Source organism: Carya illinoinensis, chromosome 2 (genome assembly GCF_018687715.1).
Source record: "Carya illinoinensis cultivar Pawnee chromosome 2, C.illinoinensisPawnee_v1, whole genome shotgun sequence".
NCBI classification, from domain to species: domain Eukaryota; kingdom Viridiplantae; phylum Streptophyta; class Magnoliopsida; order Fagales; family Juglandaceae; genus Carya; species Carya illinoinensis.
The window spans coordinates 30,464,138-30,486,396 of record NC_056753.1 but is presented as its reverse complement, the minus strand read 5'-3'; the positions used below and the strand labels follow the sequence as shown (position 1 = coordinate 30,486,396).

Below are 22,259 nucleotides of genomic sequence, written 5' to 3'. Positions count from 1 at the left end.
ACGTTAATGCCACGGTATGATGACACTACCCTATTATACCTTCCGGTTCAAATTTTATTGCAAAGATAAAGGGTAGGCGAACATGGGATAGTTATTAGACATAAACTGTTAGTGTTTGCAAGGCAGTTAAACAAATAAAAAAGTTTCAAATATATTTTTATTTTCACACGATAGGGCTCTAAGCAACAAAAGTAACTTGCTTGAAGAGAAAACAATCCAGTCTCGATGATTAAACATCAACCACAAAAATAACTGCAGTTGGAAGAGTATCACCAGACATCAGGTCGGAGTTCACCAGTCGCTGGAGGCACCCATTTCCCCGAGTTGTAGACATTTTCACCAACTTTCCAACCAGGCACGTCCTTCATCACTTCAGCCTCATATTCAAGATACTTCTTCCACTCTTTGACAAATCTACAGATGGCAGACAACAGACAGAATTAGAATCCTGAGATTTGGGGGGTGTAATATACATGTCATGGGTGATGTTCCTTGATTACCTTTCGTCTTCTTCAGCTTGAAGAACAGGCAATATTGCTCTCCGGGAAGCATATTTTTCTTCCTTAAGTGCCCTACAAGAGGCATGTATTTTAAGAATATAACACCGTTTTCAAGGATTTTTCATTAAAAACATCAAGAGTCTTGGCCCCTCAGATTCCATCAAGTCCAGTGAAAAGATCCATTAGGTGAATTGAAAGTAAATCATCTTGCTTTCCTTGATGTGTCTTATGCCCTAAAATCAGTTGAAACTCTAGAACTCCATGTATAGCCAAAAAGAATGTACATGCTTGTTACTCCCCACAAGTAAAAGTAAAGAGGCAAAACAAATATCAGGGAACCATGATCATCCAATCCCAATCTTCACTTAGTTATTGCAATACAATAGTAGCAGACCCCACAATTGGGGCACGGAATAAGCGCATAACAATAATTACTTGTGTATAACTTGTAAATATAGAGTTTCATACGATTCCTACTATTCAAGAGTTAGGGTTGAATTATAATTCTTCGAACAAATCACAAAAGTCAATATTGGCCCCCATAGCCAATGGTGGTGTCTTTGGAGAGAAAGGAACGAAAGAAGCTTTAAAGATTGCAAGCATACAATGTACAAGCTTAGAATTCTCTCTTCAACACTTTATTCCACTAGTTAATTGTGATAGATTTCATTGAACCAAGTATCCATTACTTCCTGGTTGCAGTTGTTAATCATGCTTAAGTATGTCTCTTGTATATGTCTTGTGTATATGGACTACACCTATTGCTCCCACAAATAAAACTCTGGTTTGCTTATCAAAAAAAAAAATCACAAAGGCATACGTTGGGCATACGTTGACTTTAGAGGGAGCTCCAATGACATTTTTTAACACTACGATGACCACTCTAGTTCAACTGGAGTAAATTCAATAATAGTAAGTGTAGATTTAAAATTCATTAAACTAGCATGCTTTTTTTTTTTATATAGGTAAAAGTAAGTTTTATTAATAAAAGAGGCATAGCCTGATTACACTAGAGGTATACAAAGAGCATGCCAGGTTACAACTAAGTACTAGTGAGAGTTACAAGCAAAGCATGAAGATCGTCTGTGTTACAAATAATGGCCGAAGCCCGGGAAAGCAGTGTACTGTAGAAAAAACATTTCAGTTCAGCCATAAAGTGCTCCTTATCTTCGAAGCACCTCTTGTTTCTCTCCAACCACACACACCACATAATGCAATGAGGTATCATTCTCCACACAGCAGCGATTTGAGCATTTCCCTGGATACCTTTCCAACAGCACATAAGATCCCGAACACTTCTAGGCATGACCCATGCCACCCCTATCCTATTAAAAACTTCATACCATAAACACTGGGCCACTTCACAGTGTAATAAGAGATGATCAACTGATTCCCCATCACACTTACACATATAACACCAATCTGAAATAATGAACCCACATTTTCTCAAGTTATTTGAGTTAAGAATCCGTCCAATAGATGTTGTCCAGACAAAGAATGCAATTCTGGAAGGTACCTTGCACTTCCAAATAGCTTTCCAATGATAGTTATGACCATGGTATGAGCCCAAAAGAGCCGAATAAAAGGACTGCACTAAGAATTTTTTATTTCCACTTGGATTCCACAACAGCCTATCCCTCATCTCATTTCCAAATGATATAGCATATAAAGAGTCAAAAAAACCAGAAAACATGTCCAGCTCCCAATCTTGAGCCGCTCTTGAAAACCTCACATTCCAATGAACAGAACTATTAGAGCGTATCAATAAATCAGCCACAACAGCCTCTTTATCACATACAATTTGGTAAAGCATAGGAACACCTGCTTAAGAGCCATGTCCCCACACCAAACATCATGCCAAAATAAAACATTGTTGCTGCTGCCAATTGTAACTCTGAAAAATTGAGAAAATCTGTCCCAACCAGTTCTTATGTTTTTCCACAATCCCACTCAATGTGCACCCCTGACTTCGTTAGAGCACCAACCCCCCCGAAGACTCCCATACTTAGACTCTATCACTTCTCTCCACAAACCCTCTCCTTCACTATGATACCTCCACAACCATTACCCCAATAATGCTTTGTTGAAAACCCCTACATTACGAACCCCCAATCCTCCCCATCGAATTGGAGAACAAACTTTATCCCAACCCACAAGATGGATTTTAGCTTCATCACCCATTCCTCCCCAAAGAAAATTACGAAAAGTTTTCTCAATACGAGAAGCCACACTTACATGTATCGGAAATAAGGAAAGAAAATACGTGGGGAGGTTAGATAGTGTACTCTTAATGAGAGTCCATTTACCACCCTTGGACAGATATAACCGTTTCCATCCAGCCAATCTTCTTTCAATTTTTTCTACCATTTCATCCCAAATAGATTTGGTCTGGAACGCTGCCCCCAATGACCATTGGTATTGCAAAGGCAGTGAAGAAATCTGACATCCCAAAATAGATGCCAAGCCTTGAATATTGTTCACACTACCCACAGGGACCATTTAAAACTTTGAAAGGTTTACCTTCAGACCTGAAACCACTTCAAAACAAAGCAAAACAGCTCTCAAATACTGCATATGAACACTGTCCGGCTCACAAAACAGCAATATGTCATCAGCAAATAAAATATGAGATATAGTAATCCCTCCCACCGAGAAACCAACAATAAAACCTCTACTAACAGCTGCACTCAACATGCGACTCAAAGCATCCATAACAATTACAAACAATAAAGGGGATAGGGGATCCCCTTGTCTTAATCCCCTGGAGCTACTAAAGAATCCCTCGGGTGTTCCATTCACCAAAACCGAATAGCGGACCTTAGTTATACAATGCCAAATCCAAGATAACCATCTCTCCCCAAAACCACATCTCGCAAGTAAATAGCACAAAAAATCCCAATTTACATGGTCATAGGCCTTCTCCATGTCCAGCTTACACAAGAGACCTGGTTTACCATCCTTGAGTCTACAATCCAAACATTCATTAGTAATCAACACTGAATCTAGAATTTGTCTCCCCTTTACAAACGCGTTTTGGGGTTTTGTTATAATACTACTCGAAACCTTGTTCATGCAATTGGCCAACACCTTTGCAATAATCTTGTATATCCCATTAATGAGGCTGATCGGTCTAAAGTCTTTCATCTCTATCTTTTTTAGGGATTAGAGCAATGAAGGATGCGTTAAGACTTTTTTCAAATTTACCAACAGTGTAGAGTTCCTGGAAGACCTTCATAATATCCTCCCCCAGCACATCCCAACACTCATAATAGAAGGCCATTGAGAACCCATCCGACCCCGGTGCTTTGTCCTTAGCCATCCCACAAAGCACCCGAAGAACCCCATCAGCTTCAAAAGGTCTCTCCAACCACTCAGAGCTAGCATGATCAATATTCTCAAAGTGCATAGCATCCAATTTGCGCCGCCACATGAATTTTTCTGTGAGTAATGCTTCATAATAGTTAACAATGTGATTCTTAAGCACTTCGATAGCATTATTCCTACGGTGTGAATTAGCCACCCGATGAAAATATTTCGCACAACGGTCTCCTTCCTTCGGCCAAAGGGCTCTTGAATTTTGTCTCCATGAAATTTCCTCCATTAGTAACACCCTGTCCAATTCCGAAGAGGTAGCTAATTTCTTGCAAGAGTCTTCTTCTAAAAGAGGCGCACTCACCTCCCTTTCCTCCAAATCCTTTAACTCCTCCATAAGAGACCTTTTTTGATCACTAATAAGCCCAAAAACTTCTGCATTCCACCTCTTCAAGTCCCCCTTCAAGGCTTTCAATTTCCCAGCCAATATGAAGCTTAGTGAACCCTCAAATGAGTATGAAGTCCACCACGACCTCACTTTATCCACAAAACCCTCAACTTTCAGCCACATATTTTCCAACTAGCATGCTAGGCGATGCTCTTGTATACTTTCCTTATACTTGGGCCTTTGTCAATTTTTATGATCAATATACAATTTTGTTTAAAAAAGTGTAGATAAGTTACTACCATCAACAGAAATCTTTTTATCAGTTAATAATTATTTTATTGAATATAGAAAATAGGCATAGTCAAGTAGACGGAACGTAGACAAGAGCAACACCTATAGTTTTTAGACCAGGGATACAAGGAAGTCATGAACATTCATGCCATTACCATTAACAAAATTAATTCATACAACATGAGTCACTCAAACTTGGAAGAATTGGAGAATCACTGGATGGTTATCAACCCATGTAACCGTGATTACCACTCGATGAGTCCTGATTTTCCCTCCTAATCATGACATTGAGTGCACAAATCACAAATGTTCTCAGATTACGTTCTTGCAAGTACTGATTACACCACACGTATACATGGAGAAATTAAGAGGAACTTCACTTGCTTTTCCTTGTGCAAGACAAGGAGATTTACTGCAACTAAAGCCTAAGTGGGCCCTCAGAAGCATCGTAACACATGGCCGTGTATTAATAGCGGATAATTGTGATGACTTTCCCATCGGGTTCTTCACTAGGGAGCTTCTGTTGGACTTGCAACATATGATGTTTCATTTTGAGGAACTTAAATAAGCCCTCAGACTTTTGGGTTGGTAACCAATCAAATGCTCAAATTTTTAATTGTTTCAATCAAAGCCCTAAACTACCAAAAATGTTGAAATTCCGTAATTCTATAGGAACTATCTAGACACACATAATGGTTACTCTAAGGTCTGACCTCAGCTATCATATCTAGATTCAATGGTCATGACAATGAAGAGACTGAGGATAATAGTTGAGAAATGCTGACCTTCGGATCTTGTTGCCCTTGCCGACCTGGTACATGCCCCAGGAGAAAGCGCCGAACGCGGCGAGGAAGATGGCCACGGCGCTGGGACCCTTGTTGGGAATTCTACGAGCGTATCGGACCGGCGGGAACCCACCCGGAGGCGGCCCGTCTTGGAGGATTGGCATGTCCTTCACGCTCGCCATCCCTGGCTTATTCCTTATCACTGCCTCCGTCATCTTTGGTCCCTCTCTCTCTCTCTCTGGGAATATGGTAGAACAGAAACACGGGAGTCCTGAGGAGATGCGTGGGTAGAAACCGGAGAAAGAGGCCTTGGAGGAAATCTAAAACGCTGCGAGCAAAGTCCTGTGTGTGGTAGCGGTGGTAGTCTAGTGGAGAGTAATACTAAGGACCGGTTTGATACGCACTGTTTATCATATTTCATCACGACGTCTAAATACTATTTAAATATAATTATTTTTTAATATTTTTTATCTAATCACTATAATTTCTCGTGTAAAACACAAATAACAATTTGATTTTTCTAAATTTCAAAATAAATTCTACTTTGAGATTCTATTTAGTCTTATATAAATTATATTTTTTTTTCAACTTATATAAATTATATTAATATTTGATTGTAATATCTCAAACTATTTAATTTCTTGTTAATATGTAATTTTATTTTATGAGAATATTGATTCTTTTTATATATTATGGATTTAAATATTGATGATAAAGTATTTTATTATAAATTTAGTTTTAATTGTGAATCATTTATATAGTCATTTTGTATTATATATGAAATTATATTAATTAAATTAAAATAAATAAAATTACGAGTCACATTTATATAAAACGGATTAAAATGGATTAAATGGGTTATATTTATATTAACCCAATAAAAATTAATTATTAAATAAATTAAACTAGTCGCATCTTATCGTTCGTTATTTATATAATTTGTAACTTGGACTCTCTAATTTATATAATTTATGAACTTAGATGTAATTTGGACTCTCTAATTATTTCGTATCTATAAATGACTTGGGCTTTCAATATAAGAGAAAAAAAAAAAAAAAGGAGAGAGTTATTATTGATATTAATGCTTCTTTTGGCAATGATATTAATGCTATGGTCTCTAATCTTATTGATGAGGAAAGAAAATCGTGAAAAGATGAGATCATAGAGGTTGGCTTCAGTCACGAAGAAGCAAATATAATTCTAAGCATCCCTATTAGTTCTGTTGGAGCACTAGACAATATCATTTAGGGACCATCAAGCAAAGGCATTTTTTATGTAAAAAGTGCATATTACATAGCACTTAATGAAAAAAAGCCATATGAAGGAGAATCATCTGATCGTGGATAGAATTATTTGCAGTGGACAAAACTATGGAATCTTGGGGTGACTGGTAAGGTAAAAGTATTTATCTGGAAAGTTTTGTCAAATCTTTTGCCTACAAAAGCTAATCTTTTTAGTAAGAAGATAGTTGATAATGCTTTATGTCTATGCTGCAATACTTGTGTTGAATTTGTAATACACTCTCTTTGGAGTTGCAAGGCTGTTATGGATGCTTGGGGCGGTTGTGATAGTCCAGTTTCAAAGTAGAATTCTAATTATGCTTACTTTGTTGAGCTATGACATGATTTTATTCAAAACCTAGAAGGTTTTAAATTGAACTTGGATGCGGTAATATGTTACCGTCTATGGATTAGAAGATGTGATTTTATTTTTAGAAATAAATTCATTAATCCTAGTAAGCTAATTGTAGTTTTAATTGTAGAAGTAGAAGATTTTATTGAGATTAATTCAAAAGTCAGTTAATCATGAAAATGAAATGTTATCTTCTCAAGGATGGCTCATTGGCAGATTCCAGTAAGGGGTTTTTTAAAGATTAACTTTGATGCTTGTTTTGTAAAAGATAAAGAACAGATTAGAGTGAGAATATTGATTAGAGATGGAGATTGAGAAATTCATGTTGCATTAGCTGGACAGAAACAACATGTGCAATCTGCTTCTGTTGTAGAGAGTTATGCCTTGCTCAGATCAATTCAATTATGTGTTGAGTTAGAGATGAAAAATGTAGTATCTAAGAGAGATGCAAAACTTGTCATTAAAGTTGTAAATGTTAATATTCCAGATTCCTCTTAACTGGATCAGATTATTAAAGATATTCGAATGATCAAGTCTGCACACTCAATATAAAAATTCACTTTTGTCAAAAGAGAGGCTAATCAATCAGCCCATCATTTAGCAAAACATGCTTATAATCTACGTGTTGAAACTATTTGGGTGGAAGAAGGTCCTTCGGAGGTTCTTCCATATTTATTATTCGATAAATCTTGTAATAACTGATTAAGTAAATAAAGTCATGTTTCTTTCAAACAAAAAAAAAAAAAAAAAGAAAAGAAAAGAAAAGAAAAGAAAATGGAGAGATTTTTCCTTTCCCCGGTCATAGTCTAGGGGACTTGATTTTTAAGTGCCACATTTTCAACCCTTTGATCGATTCTTGTAAGTTGTATCATACTTACTGTAATTCACGTGCGTGAAAACAACGTGGCGTTTGTGCTCAGCAATACTCTTTAAAATCTCTTTATCGATTCTTTTCCTCAAAAGTTTAAATATACAAAAAAAAAACTAAATTTATTATTCATTCATATACTAAACCAGAAATTTTGAAATTTAAAGAATTTTTATAAAAATAAATTCATAATTTTATATAATACATTAAATTTATTTTATAATAAAAATAATTTTATAATATAATGTATTATATTAAACTTTTCTAAATTATGAAGTATTTATTTATAAAATTTATTTATCTAAATATAAATACACACGTGTCTTTTCATCTCCCAATAACCTTTTTCGGAGACTTTTTTCAAGAACAGTGCTATAGGTATAGAAAAAAGATACCGAAAACTTCCTGAATGCGGTTCATTTTTTTTTTTTTTTTTTTTTTTTTTTTTTTAATTTTTAAATTTTGATTTTTTTCATTCATTTTTTTATATTCTTAATTTTTTTAAAAAAAATCATAACATCATTTAAAAAATTTACTTAATTACTAAGTAAAAAAAAAAATCGGTAAAAAAAAAAAGCTATCGATGTCGGGAGTTTGCTGTGTTTGGGTGTTGAAGTCTCTTCAACACTTCTCAACACTTCTCACTACTATTCATTACTTTATTATTACTTTTCACCTACTTTTTTTACTATTAATTACTTTTTACCTACTTTTTATTACTATTCATTACTTTATTATTACTTTTCACCTACTTTTTATTACTATTCACAACTCTCCTCAACACTTCTCAACACCCAAACCCACTAACATTTCTATTTTTTCAATCTAGCTCATAGAAAAACAAATTCTTTCGATAAGATTATTTTGTTTTTTTTTTAATTTTGTTTTTGTATTTTTAAACATTTAGAAAAAATACACAATTATTAAAACATATTTCCTTAATTATTATTAAAAAAATTGTATGGGACCCATCATCGGGATAACTAGCATTTTCCTTTTTCTTTAAAAGTAATGCTACTGATCATCAATTTTTTTATCATCTTATGATGTGATATTAGTTAATTAGAGACTATTTATTATATTTTACTTGTGAACTTATTATTTAATAACACATTATAAGATAATGAGTATATTTTTTTCTTTCTCTGGGCCTCGTTCATTTTTACAAAACTTTTCATCTTATTTTATCTCATCTAATTATTATAACTTTTTAAAATTCTCATACAAAATAAAATAAATAATTCAAAATTTTTAAATATCAAAACAAAAATAATATTAAAAAAATATATTGTAATAATATTTTATTCAACTTTTTATTTTTATCTCAATTTATCTCATTTAATATACGAAAATAAATGAAATGGATTTATTGAGAAACGGCTAGAAGTATTCGAAACGCAATATCAAGCGAAATAGATTGTGTTTAGATATTGACCTGAGCTAAATTTTTTATGAATAGTAGTGAGTTAAGATGATAAAGTGAATTATGTGAGACTTATCTAAGACGAGTTCATATATGTTTGTATGTTAATATGAGTTTAGTACTATTTATGATAAGCTAAAAAAGCTTGTGGATCTCAAGTGTAAATAAGTGTTGAGTTGAAAAAGATTATAGATTTTATGTGTAAAGAAATTTTAAATTGAGATAAATTTAATAATTTAAAAATTATGTATTTAAATATTAAGTTCAATTTAAAATTAAATTATATTGAATTAATTTTCATACTCTAAATTGAGTCCAATAACTAAACTAGCCCATAATCTTTCACGTTGGTGTCAGAAAACAGGGGCTCTTCAGACCCGATTGAATGAATTTGTCGAGTGTTAAAGAAAGGTTTACAGAAGCATGCAAATTTTGTCGACACCACTAATTAGATGAGATTTGTGTCTATTTCATTCGTACAATAAGGCAACACATATCTTGTATGCTTCTGCCGGCGCAATCAACACTTGCATTCGCAAAGATAATGATGAAAAAAGCAATGCGGATTCGGGATTTTCTTTTCCGTTCTACCAAACACACAGCGTTGGAAGTCATGGAGAAACCTTAAACCACGTCGAGTCAGTGAACTGGGGGTCAAAAGATGCATACCCCTTGGCCTTTCAAATATTATAATTAAAATATTGGAAAAAAAAAAAAACCACAAAAACCCTTAAACCCTAGAACTAGAAGCCGCCTGTCGCCACCGCTTCTAGACCCTTCTTCATTTCCTTTTATTTTTATAGGCACCACTTCTCTCTTCTTCTCCCGTTGCTGAATTTTCTTCCTCCGTCTCCCGTTCTTTCTCTGCCTTGTCTCTGCCATCGTGCATTTTCTGCCTTCACATTCAAATTATGTACCGCTTCTCCACAAACCTCGCCTCGAAAGTTCGGTACGTCCCCTACCCCCTCCGTTGTTATCTCATTTCATTCTTTCAACCAGTCGGATTTTCCCATTTCTCCGTTATTTCATTTGGGTCCCGAGGAAATATGTGAAAAATAGACTGGAAAAGAGAAAGAGAAAGAAGGAATATATCTGGTTTTTTGAATTTTTTTTTTTCCTTGTCTGGAGTTGAAACTTGATAAATGCTTCCTGCAAGCAGCTTTGAAGCATGAGTTTGTTTGCAGGAAGCAATATGTTTTGAAGTTTAGCATTCTTTGATTTCTCCTACTTCGTAGGAGGAGAAAAAACAGAACGTGAATTTATTGGGTCTTTTTCTTTTTTGTTTTTCTCTTCTTTATGGATTTTGCAGGGTTGCTAGGAGCGGCAGCCAGCAGGTGAGACAAGTAGTTGTTGGATTTCTGTTGACTGTTAAACGACTGCGATTATCCGCGTTATTGATTTTATTGACCTCTCTGTGTTGTGCGCGCGTGTGATTTAGATTGGTAGTAGATTGAGTTGGAGCAGGAACTATGCGGCCAAAGACATTAGATTTGGGGTGGAGGCCCGGGCTTTTATGCTTAAGGGTGTCGAAGAGCTCGCCGATGCCGTCAAAGTCACAATGGGTCCTAAGGTACTTCATACCTAGCTCGCGATATCATCCCTTAATTCATGTCGCTTTCTTTTGCCATATAACTCGTATCTGTTATGTGATTTATAGATTAAAAAATTTTATCATGGCGTTTCTGTTTGTTTTGGGCCCAAAAAATTATTCTGCCCTGAAAATATTCCTCGCTGGAGCTATATATTTAGATCTCTGGGTTTGAGTCTCTTACTGATTTACTGATTGATCCGTTGCTGGAGGTGTTTTTTTTTTTTTTTTTTGAAATCTTAACGCGCGTTTGGATTCGTGTGATTGTCACTTTGGACAAACTTTTTTAGTCAACTCTCTGCATCTGCTTTTTTTCAAGAGTATTGTATTGAATGCAGCTTATTGCTGTGCTCAAGCATTTTTTTTTTCCCTGCTATTGGGTCAGTGTATATGATTCAATGATTAGTGACACGGTGCTTTTCTGTTGAAGGGGCGTAATGTGGTAATTGAACAAAGTTGGGGTGCCCCAAAAGTGACAAAAGATGGCGTAACTGTCGCAAAGAGCATTGAATTCAAGGACAAAGTCATGAATACTGGTGCCAGTCTTGTGAAACAGGTTGCAAATGCCACCAACGATGAAGCGGGGGATGGTGAGGTCTTCTTTCTACATAGTGATTTAGTAAAACTGGAATTGTTTTCCTTTGATAATTTTATGGACATATTTTGTGTCGATTTTGGTAGTTAAGAATGACTTGGAATACTTTTTATTCGTTTAGAATTTTCGTGGATAAATTGATGTTCCTAATATATTGCTACGTAACCTAACCCTGTCACCCTGTTAAGTTGAGCGTTGACAACTTCTAAATGCGTTTTCAGGGACCACCTGTGCTACGGTCCTTACACGAGCAATATTTAGCGAAGGGTGCAAGTCAGTTGCTGCTGGGATGAACGCAATGGACCTAAGACGGGGTATTTCCATGGCAGTCGATGCAGTTGTTACACATTTGAAAAGCAGTGCACGAATGATTAGCACATCTGAAGAAATAGCACAGGTCTGTTTGATGCTTTCTAGTTACTCAGCTCTTTGCAGCTTGAGCACCTTGGTGCTTCATGATTGTTAAGTTTGTAAATCCAATGTTCTGTATAATAAAATATGTCTCAGTTCCTCTTGTCTATATAGACTTGTCTACTTGGGCTATGCCTTTTGCATTTTTAATAAAATCTTCAATTACCTATCAAGTAAACTATGACAGGTTGGGACAATATCTGCAAATGGAGAGAGAGAAATTGGTGAGTTGATTGCAAGGGCTATGGAGAGAGTTGGGAAAGAGGGAGTAATCACAATTCAAGTAACTAACCTTCAATTTACACCTTTTATTTTTTCTCACTGTTTCATCATTATTGCCTGACGGTTTCACTTCTCTCTCTTCTGGTTCTGAATTCGATAAGCATGGGTCTTACTATCTTTTACCGTTGCAGGATGGGAAAACATTGCATAATGAGTTGGAAGTTGTTGAGGGCATGAAGCTAGATAGGGGTTACATATCCCCTTATTTCATTACTAACCAGAAAAACCAGATGTGTGTAAGTTTTTACCTTAACTCACGAGTCATGACACAACTGCTTGGTTCATACAACTTGAAAGCCCTGGTGCACTTGACTGAAGAGTGTCAAACAACTTATTCCAATAACCAGTTTCCCAAGTCCTTTATAATTCAAAAGGGAAAAAAATAAACAGTGTAAAATTTGGTGCTGGTTCTCCTCAGTGATTTCCATGTCTCTGTGTTGACAGGAATTGGAAGATCCTCTCGTTCTGATTTATGAAAAGAAAATCTCAAGTTTAAATGCTGTTGTTAAATTATTAGAGCTGGCTTTGAAGGTGAGCTAATTTTGGTCAATAAATAGGATTCACATTATATCCAAATGATATGCTCTACTTACACTAATTTTTGTTCAGAGACAAAGGCCTTTACTAATTGTAGCTGAGGATGTGGAAAGTGAAGCTTTGGCAACTCTTATTCTGAATAAACTTCGTGCTGGAATCAAGGTTGTCTTGATTTATGTTGGTTGGCAGTATTTCTTGTTTCTTAGCTTTTGATATAGGAGTGCTGTATTTGCTAATCTGATTCAGCTGTACATTGCTATAGGTTTGTGCCATCAAAGCCCCTGGTTTTGGTGAAAATAGGAAAGCCTGTTTGCAGGATCTTGCCATTCTTACAGGAGGACAAGTAAGTCCTCATTCCTATATAAGTTGAAACTTCAGAATTTTATGATACTGCATGAGCCTCATATGTGTTACTTTTATATTAGCTTATCACCGAGGAGCTTGGCTTAAATCTTGAAAAAGTGGATTTTGATATGCTTGGAAGTTGCAAAAAGGTAAGCTTAAATATCACTCGATTTTTTTATGTGTAAATGGCACTTTGGATCTTTGGGGGAACCCTTATTGATGTGTAAAATTCTGATTGAGAAATTTGGAATATTGGACTTTTAATCCTTGGTATAGAATTCAGTCCTTGTATGCGTGTAATGATTCTAGAGGATGGCTAATGGTTTTCGTTTTAGGCTACAATATCAAAAGATGACACTGTTGTTCTTGATGGTGCTGGGGACAAGAAGGCCATTGAGGAAAGATGTGAACAGGTTTTCTTGCTACCTTCCACACTAACTATCGTTTTGGGATTACTTGATTAATTGTCAGTCTATTGTATATAAGATTCCCCAAAACAAATCCAATCAGATCTCATCAGATCCTATCTTGATTAATGTTGCCAATAACTCTGATAACAGATACGGTCAGCAATTGAAAATAGCACATCTGATTATGACAAAGAGAAATTACAAGAGAGATTGGCCAAGCTTTCTGGTGGTGTTGCTGTGTTGAAGGTCTGTTACTGATGCGTATTCTAACATTTTATGTACTGTGACCAAGTCATAACAACCAATATTGCCAGTCTGGCTGGCTGTCTTTACTTTTGTAGTCTTTGCACATTCTTGGGAATGGTTTAATCGACAACTGATGATTGAAGTTTGATTTTTTCCCCAGATTGGAGGAGCCAGTGAAGCTGAAGTTAGTGAGAAGAAAGATAGAGTGACGGATGCCTTAAATGCCACAAAGGCAGCTGTAGAGGAGGGTATAGTACCAGGTAAATCGCTTTTCTGTTATTCTGAGTTATCTGGTTGAAATTTTAATCAGTGGATGAAACTTAACACGAGTTTTCCATTTGCAGGTGGTGGTGTTGCTCTTCTTTATGCATCAAAAGAGTTGGAAAAGCTGGAAACTGCCAACTTTGATCAGAAGATTGGTGTTCAGATTATTCAGAATGCTCTCAAGGTTTTTCTTATACTTTCTGTTTAAGGGCACTTAACCTACAGGTGAACACAGGGTCACGTATGGTGTTGATGAAATTCTTCTAGTCTGATCAAATATCAAATTTTCTTTCTTCCTTCAAGTTCTGCAAAACATTATGTTGAAGATTGCATAATCTCTTTGTAGCACCTGTGTGTGCAATGCATCTTCTGGCATGTTTAAAGTTGTAACATTCTTTAATAACACAGACACCCGTGTACACGATTGCTTCTAATGCTGGAGTTGAGGGGGCTGTTGTTGTCGGTAAGCTATTGGAAGAAAGTGACCCAAATAGAGGATATGATGCAGCCAAAGGTTAGTCAATCTCGAGTCAATATTAAGTTCTTCATCTGCAGGCTCTTATTTAACTAACAATATGGTGTATGCATTTATATGAACTTGTTTACTTTTGCTTTTCAATTGCATAACCAGGTGAATACGTTGATATGGTCCAATCTGGAATAATTGACCCAGTGAAAGTAATTAGGACTGCTTTGGTCGATGCTGCAAGGTAAAGTGGAAAGATCATCCGGTTTTTGTGTTTACAGTAATGCTTTGTGATTAATTTTCTGTTATTGGTATCTTATTAATTTTGATTTTTGCCTTCCGTATACAGCGTGTCATCTTTGATGACAACAACTGAAGCTGTTGTGACTGAAATTCCAAAGGATGATAAAGAGGCTCCGGCAATGGGTGGCGGCATGGGTGGCATGGATTATTGAAGAACATCATGTCATGGCTAGGTGTGGACCCTCGTCAGCACTGACGATTTCACACCAACATCCATACCTGATGCAAACGTCAGGATTTTTTTAGCAGTCTCGATTGGGTTTGGTCATAAGGTATCCCTGTAACCACAGAAAGCAAATCTTTTTGGTAGTTTGGTAATATAGGATTAAACTTGCTGCGCTGAGGATTCAAGAATCAAAATTGTATCGGAACAAGAATTTTTGCAAATAAATTATTGTCTTTCTCTAATTTGCAAATTAGAGAAAATGTTTCAATCCAAGCATCAGTGCTGAACTTCAGGAACAGATATCTATCTGAGAAAATTCTATGAGATCATGAGTTGATCAAACTATTCTCAACCTGTCTTCCAAAAGTGCATGCATGCTGAAACCACCTCAGATCTCCACTCGAGAAAATAAAATGGCATACTTTAAGAGTTAGAAAGAAATACCATACTGAAAAGAAAGGTTCATGGAAACAACATTTCTTTTGCAAATAGTCTTTTAGGTCAACTCCAAATTCAAGATCATTAGTTCGGCACGCTTTACAACTTTCTCATCTTGAACGAACTAGAAACTCAATTTTGCTAAAACGAATGGATTGAACTAAATCTGTCCTAAAAATCAGAACTGGTCATTCTTTCGAGATACGTACCTATCTGTGGTGCGTTACGGTTTCTTCTAGTAGGAACCAAGACTAGATCATTCAACTATACATTGATGAGATTGAAATGTACCATTTGAGAGCAATTCAACAATTCGTTTTTCCAGTCTTCTTGCTCCCGGACCAGGTCTCAGAACATTGGCATCTCCCCAAACTGAACACTTGTGATTTCCAGACTCACCTAAGCACCAGCCACTAGGGACTACTTTTCCAGCACTGCGCCCCAAGATCTCTTGGTCAATGCGGTTGAGCACTGGATCATCTACCTGGAATCGCCTCGCAAAGGCTGCTCCACTTTTAATCATTGCCTCATAGTCACTGGAACTGAGTAGGTGGGGCTCGCTATTAGAGTGCTTATCAAAGGTGACATACAGTAAGTTGTGGTTTATGACTGCTCTCTTGAACTGAAGAGAATTACATAGAACGGTAGCAAAATAATTGGAAAGGGATGATGGAGTGTTTGCAAAGTACATCAGCAGAGTCCTTGGTAGGTTATCTGTACCCAGGATGCAGAACTCAATAAAGTAACGGTTTAAAATGGAGAAGGATGAACCTGCATAAAAATGGGTCCTCAGTGTCAAACAACCTGTCAAAATTTTCAATTTGGAAAGGGACAAACCAGTGCTACATGCCACAAGGAGGGTCAATAAACAAGTTCCATGAAACATATAGCCTGCCAACAGTATTGAATGAGCTAGCTATTATAAACATTTCAGGGGTGGGTTAATGGCGTCAAGACGTTGACATCATGGCATTTTTTCCTTCTGTTCTTAACCAACAGCAAGCAGTCGATAGTCTACGAATATTCTGTGTTCTCACATTTGTTGTATATACAAAGGTATAAGCATTAGGATCGGGCATAAAGAAACAAAATTGAGACCAGATTTTTAGATGGAAGTATTTTTCAAGCAATTTAGAGAACATAAGATTGTCATATTTGAACTAAATAAGTACAGACAATAGTTCAAACATCAATGGGCTTAGCAATTTATTAAATTCACTCAAAGAACTTTAAATAGGCATAAATAAGACGAGAATTGGCCACAAGCTGATTTAGTAGAGAAACTAACATAATTTGAGGCCATTCAAGCATGAATGGCACGGCCAGATTTAAAACTGAGGATTAGTCACAAACTGCCTGGCCAAGTCTTCACCAATGAAGTCACAAGGAGATGAAAATTCCAGCCATTAGCCAAAAACACATCATTCAGCAGCAGGCCAGAATTGGTGACAACTTCTACATTATCAGCAAGAACCCCTTGGCCAAGCCAATTATCAAACCGAAAGATTACACTACCTTCCTTCACCCTCTGGCAAGTACCCTGAATCATTACTTTTAGAAGAGGTCAAATAGCCATCCAAAGGCTTGAGTCATGAGAAGGAGTGATGTGAAATGGATGCCCACGAGATAAGTACTTAGCCCCAAAAAAGCAAATTGCCAAATCACCCTAGCAAATCATCCAAGCCATAAACATGCAAGGCTGCCTTCCCCTCAAAAACACCCTTCATCCAGAGGCCTACAAGATTTATCCCAGGCAATCCACTTCCTCTTAGACTTAAAAGCAGATTCTCCCCAGAAAATCTTTGAAAGCAACTTTGAAATTTCAAGTAACACCTTATTAAGAATACTGAACAGAGAGCAAATGTCCTGCATACTACAGAAAACATGTTTCAAGAGAATGGAGCTCAAAAAATGACATGCTTACCAGATCAACAAAATAAGCAATACTTTTCTCACTTCCTTGTGTACTTACTTTTAAAAAAAAATATCACCACCTTGTGCATAACCCCATTAAACACCAAATTAGGATTGCCAAACCCACCCTAATTTCCTAATTTTACAATTTAACAGCAGCTTATGTATTAACCGATCATGCTTTCAAGGTCCTACTCTCTCTCAACACATCATGGAATATTAGATAGGGAATTCCATAGTTCCAGAAATCACACTATCAAAGTCCAACTCTGTGCAGCCTCCCTCTTCTGATTCATTTCACACCCAAATAGAAAGAAATGGTCCAGGTTAACCAGGGAATCCCATAGTTCAATCAACTGAAGCTTAGATGCTGCAATTCACATTGCCAAATTCATAATATAAAGCATGAAAAGCTCCATTTGTGAAAATCTTTCTGGGACAGCTATGGAAAATAATCTACATTACTTGTACAGCCATATTTCTGCCTGTATTTATCATCGCTGATTAGCTACCCAACTACTTTCCAGTAAGTCAACATTGGATATGCAAGTAAAACTAGCTAGTGGCATTAGACATCAACAAAGCGCAACAACATTTCTCTATACAATCACTGAACTAATAACTGAAAGCACTCAAACGCATGCAGTATATACACAAAAAGTCACACCTGTAAACAACTGGAAGGCATTTGGCAACTCCCTCTTCTGAGTAGCATAAAACATCCCAGTTTTCTTCGAAAGATAAAGGCCTGGATAAACAATTATTGGTCTCAACTTCCTTGATCTATAAACCACCAAAAACACACAAACTTAGAATTTACACAACCCAGTAAACTTGACAAAAACAAAAAAAACTACGCAAATCTGCTCAGTATTTATATCATACTCTCTCCAGCCAATGTAACTTGAATGATTCAAAAAGTTCAAATCTTTAGGCAGAAATGACAAAATGTGAAGAAGATCTGAAAACCCACAAAAACCCACATCAGAAAACGAATTAAAAGACACAAAAATGAAGACCCCCGAATCAGAACAATATATACCGAGGCACAATGCCGCCAAAACTTCCAACCACACTGTACCATCTTGTGTGACAAGTGGGTAATCAGCGGCATTGAGACTGACAAACCAATCCCAATCCGCCGACAGTCGGAGCAGTATGGAGGCGCCGTGAAGAGTGAATGGGATCGTAGAGGAGCCTTTCGGGTACGCGAAGTCGGCCTTGCCGATCACATTGACGTTCTGGGCAGCTTTGAAAATGGGCAAGGATCGTACGATGAGGGCCAGAGCATCACGTTCGGACTGGGGAGCCGAGAGGTCAAGGTGGAGTAGGTAGTGATTCCTGGGGTGGTAGGCCGCAAGAAGGAGGCGGATGATTCTACCGCAATCGCCGGCGGAGCCGGAGATGAGGTAGGCGATAGAGGGAGGGGTGGGATCAGAGGAGGGGTCAGTGTCGGGGAAGAGGACGCGGTGGGTTTGGCGATTCGGAAAGAGAAAGGGGTCCAGTCCGCTTTGGGAGGTGGTGGTGGAGGAGAAGGAGGAGGAGGAAATAGAGATGAAGAAGACGATGGAAAAGAGGGAGGCGGCTATGATGATATAGAGTGTGGTTTTGGGGTCTTTGGGACTGCTGGTTGCGGTTATGGTGGCGTTCAGGAAACGTAGCTGTGGTGGAAGAAACGATGGATTTTGCATTGTTTCTCCTTCTTCTTCTGGGGGTAGGCGTTGGGTTGCGGATGAGAAATTGGAACAACCTTGATCCTTGGTTGCGGTTGTTGACTCTGCTCGGTTCTGCTTTGTGCAGAGAGAGAGAGACAGAGAGAGAGAGAGAGGGCTGTTTCGGTTACGATGTGCATGATGAGTACATGAGTTTTCTGGAAAATTTGATCAACTTCCAACTCCTCTAAAACAATATGAAATAACTGTACCTAATTTAAAGCACTACAGTACAAAGATTTTGGCAAATTCCAGATTAAGGACTACAAAAAGACGCATGTTACTCCTTACGTTACACGCGGAAACAGATCACGTGATTCAGTTGCATGCATGAATAAATATCCAGGTAATGAGATACCACCGGCGTGATCATCCCTTTCAAGTACGAAATATTTCATACATCACACTTTTATTATATTTTTATTTTATTATATAAAATATGAAACATTTATTATTATTATTAAATAATATTTTAATAAATAATTTTATCATTTAGTGATAATCAATAGGCGTATAATTATATAAAACTTTTAAAATTTTTTATTATTTCATTTTTAAACATCATTTAAAATCTTAAACACAAAATATTTTTTAATATCAAATCTTCAACTTTTTAATTTAATCATTATCTAGACACAAAAACCAATATAACATTTACAAGTATCAAAATAAAATATAAAAATCAATACAAAATTTTCAAACTTTAAAATAAAAATTATATTAAATTAATCTTAAAATTTTATAATATTTTTAATTAACTTTTTTCTTTATTTTTTAAAATCTAATAAAATGTGTTGATGCAAATTATTTTATTGTTTATATAATTTTAAAATATTTTAAATGTTCAAACGAGGCGATTGGTCGGATGCGAAATTCAAAGGCCGTGCGTGAGGGTGGTGCAGTTGGATGATCATCCACGTTGATTGACAACGAACGCTGGGAATCTGGGATCAGGGGCGCCGATGGTTTATGTGCAAACCTTGACTTCCCCGTCCAAAAATCAACGATACGAAGACTCCAACGTCAATGTTGATACTACAAGTTACGGGCATCACAAATTACAAAACGTTTATTTTTATAACTGCTCTTATATAATTTTATTTTACTTTATTTTATTTAATTATTATAATTATTTTAAATTTTTATATAAAATATAATAAATAATTTAATTTTTTTAATTTTTAAAAAAATTATTAAAATATATTTTTTAATAATATTTTATTCAACTTTCAACTCGACTATTGTTATGCTAATGTTTTAACAAAAATATGAATACTATTTGTACGTTTTGTTTTCCGCTTTTATAACCAACATATAAATGACCAACTCAAGAAACTGAAAATTAATGCGACTCACTTCAACCAAAATAGACAAACTTCAATTCCGGTGGAAACCAAACGTTCACATGATATTGATTTCTCATATCATCATCTTCATGCCTGGCCTCCTCCTCAGTCCTCAATGGCTCAGATGTACAGTAATCCTCAGCAATGTTTCTGCACCTTCTTTGACATTTTGACCAGGTGGTATGAGCGAGCGAACCTCGGCAAAGCCACAAGCATTCTTGAACTTCCCAGTACCGCCAATCACGGACAAGTATGACATGGAGCTTCCTATCCCATATATGCCATAGAAGTTGAGGCTATCCCCATACTCCCCTCCTTCAATCATGGCCGTAAATGTCATCATCTGTGTAGCTCCATCAGCTGAGCTCGCCACATAAACTCCTTGAGCTTTTCCTACCGTCTGTGACCCCAACTCGGGCGCAGAGGTCAGCACATCATCGATGACTGTGATTGTTCCAAATCCCAGTCCCAACCCATCTGGTCCCATTTGGTTCTGATCGTTTTGGTTACCTAGGCCAGTTCCCAGTGGGATGCCATTGAGACCGTTGACCGTTGGAATGGCGCCGTTGGCATTGGGGATTGCAACCCCACCTCGTGGGGGAATGAACCCTATTGGCCTTGCAAAGGGCACTTGACCATTGTAGATGTTGCCTAGCAAGCCAGTGATTGGCCTAGCAGTAGGGTTACTGCCCCCGAGAATGTCATGCATATATAACTCTAGAATGGGTTCTTTTCCCGTGGCTGCTGCGGGATCAAGTACTGCAGCAACCATGGTCATCCCCACATGCAGAAGAGCAATTAGCAATATTGCAGGGAAAATGGAAGGTGGTGATCCTCCTGACATCTTGAATCTGTGTATAGGAAAGTGTTTCTTGATTTGCAATGAATATTAAAGAAGATTAAGGCCGGCTAGCTTTTAATTTGGATGAATATGAGATGCCTACAAACCATGCTATTTGTATAGAGATGGTGCATGTAGTAGTTGGGGATCGTGTGTTAGTTCATAGTTGTTAGAATGTGAACCATTCCATTATAGACAATTTAATCAGATATCATTTGGTTGAAAATGATGATGGCATAAAAAGAGTGGGCTCTGGTGTAGGTTTCAATGGAGGTCTCCAGGAAGATTTTAATAACTTCATTAGATCCATCAAACTTATTATATACGTATTTTCTTGAAAATTTAAACTATTCAGGGACGAGAGATGAATATTATAATATAAGTACTGCTCCAAAATCATGTCATAACATATAATCTCGCCAATGAACACCATGGAAATTAATGTTTTTAATTTATACATTTATTTTATTTTTCTATTTTTTTGCCATTTTTCAACTTCCTCTTTAATTCATTGAGACGGCGCAATATCAGCCCAAAAGCCCATGGGATTAGGTGAGTTCGAGAATGGAAGTTCAGAATGAGTTATACAAAGTTTGGGCCAACCCTATCTATAATCAATATGAGCCCGAACAGCAAGACTGATAGTCCCATAATTCCTGTCCACGTGTTAAATTTCAGACATTCTTCTGTACAAACAGAGGAGCACCATTTTTGCCAAAAATACATTGTTACCTAATTCCCTTCGTCCGATTTCATTAGGGATTCGATCTCCATAGATCAGGATCATGCGTATACTCACAAAAACTTGCTTAAAATAAATGAAAAAAAGAAGATATTTTTATAACATTATCCTGAGCCTAATATCATAACATTTTACACAATATTTACACAACACTTTACACAATTATATTTTTATTTAGAGATATTTTTATAAAATATCTTGAAAAGGTAACACTATTTTATAAAAATATTCACATTTTACAATATTATTATAAAATATGTTGTGTGTATATCGTAGATTCGCAAATATTTTAAGTCCGCTAAAGTAGTTCTATTCGCCAAAGTGATACTCCAGTGGACACCCCTTTGACCCTCTAGCAATCTCACTCTTCTTGCAACGAGTTTGCTAAAAACAAATAAATAATAATAGAAATAATTTTTTTTTATAAATAATAATACAAAAATAAGATTAAAAG

The 22,259-nt window shown here is 36.4% G+C and overlaps 4 protein-coding genes across 7 annotated transcripts; 1 reads left to right on the top strand and 3 right to left on the bottom strand.

The window, feature by feature from the left end:
* Nucleotides 1–73: 73 nt before the first annotated feature.
* LOC122300835 (NADH dehydrogenase [ubiquinone] 1 alpha subcomplex subunit 13-A) lies at nt 74–5,675 on the bottom strand. The gene is made up of 3 exons (XM_043111747.1): nt 5,277–5,675; nt 501–572; nt 74–414 (listed from the first exon to the last, which is right to left on the bottom strand). Exons 1-3 carry the CDS (start codon nt 5,489–5,491, stop codon nt 270–272), a joined length of 432 nt encoding a protein of 143 aa, XP_042967681.1. The 5' UTR covers nt 5,492–5,675; the 3' UTR covers nt 74–269.
* A 4,123-nt stretch (nt 5,676–9,798) lies between these two features.
* On the top strand, nt 9,799–15,085 carry LOC122300831 (chaperonin CPN60-2, mitochondrial-like). Its single transcript, XM_043111740.1, has 18 exons — nt 9,799–10,148; nt 10,509–10,533; nt 10,638–10,769; nt 11,218–11,377; nt 11,604–11,779; nt 11,981–12,076; nt 12,207–12,311; nt 12,520–12,606; nt 12,685–12,774; nt 12,875–12,955; nt 13,038–13,106; nt 13,293–13,370; nt 13,518–13,613; nt 13,774–13,873; nt 13,958–14,061; nt 14,286–14,391; nt 14,509–14,587; nt 14,693–15,085. Exons 1-18 carry the CDS (start codon nt 10,111–10,113, stop codon nt 14,796–14,798), a joined length of 1,728 nt encoding a protein of 575 aa, XP_042967674.1. The 5' UTR covers nt 9,799–10,110; the 3' UTR covers nt 14,799–15,085.
* Nucleotides 15,086–15,288: 203 nt separating this feature from the next.
* Nucleotides 15,289–19,066, bottom strand: LOC122300832 (beta-glucuronosyltransferase GlcAT14A-like). 4 transcript variants are annotated; one of them, XM_043111741.1, is made up of 4 exons: nt 18,207–19,064; nt 18,050–18,125; nt 17,832–17,947; nt 15,289–16,021 (listed from the first exon to the last, which is right to left on the bottom strand). In XM_043111741.1, the coding sequence occupies exons 1-4, from the start codon at nt 18,853–18,855 to the stop codon at nt 15,507–15,509; spliced, it is 1,356 nt and encodes a 451-aa protein (XP_042967675.1). In that variant the 5' UTR covers nt 18,856–19,064; the 3' UTR covers nt 15,289–15,506. The 4 variants fall into 4 exon arrangements, with proteins under 4 accessions (XP_042967675.1, XP_042967676.1, XP_042967677.1 ...); XM_043111742.1 differs by having other exon boundaries at nt 18,246–19,064; XM_043111743.1 differs by lacking the exon at nt 18,050–18,125 and having other exon boundaries at nt 17,832–17,912; nt 18,207–19,066.
* A 1,101-nt stretch (nt 19,067–20,167) lies between these two features.
* On the bottom strand, nt 20,168–21,097 carry LOC122300830 (dirigent protein 18-like). Its single transcript, XM_043111739.1, has one exon. The coding sequence runs from the start codon at nt 21,064–21,066 to the stop codon at nt 20,335–20,337; it is 732 nt and encodes a 243-aa protein (XP_042967673.1). The 5' UTR covers nt 21,067–21,097; the 3' UTR covers nt 20,168–20,334.
* Nucleotides 21,098–22,259: the final 1,162 nt, after the last annotated feature.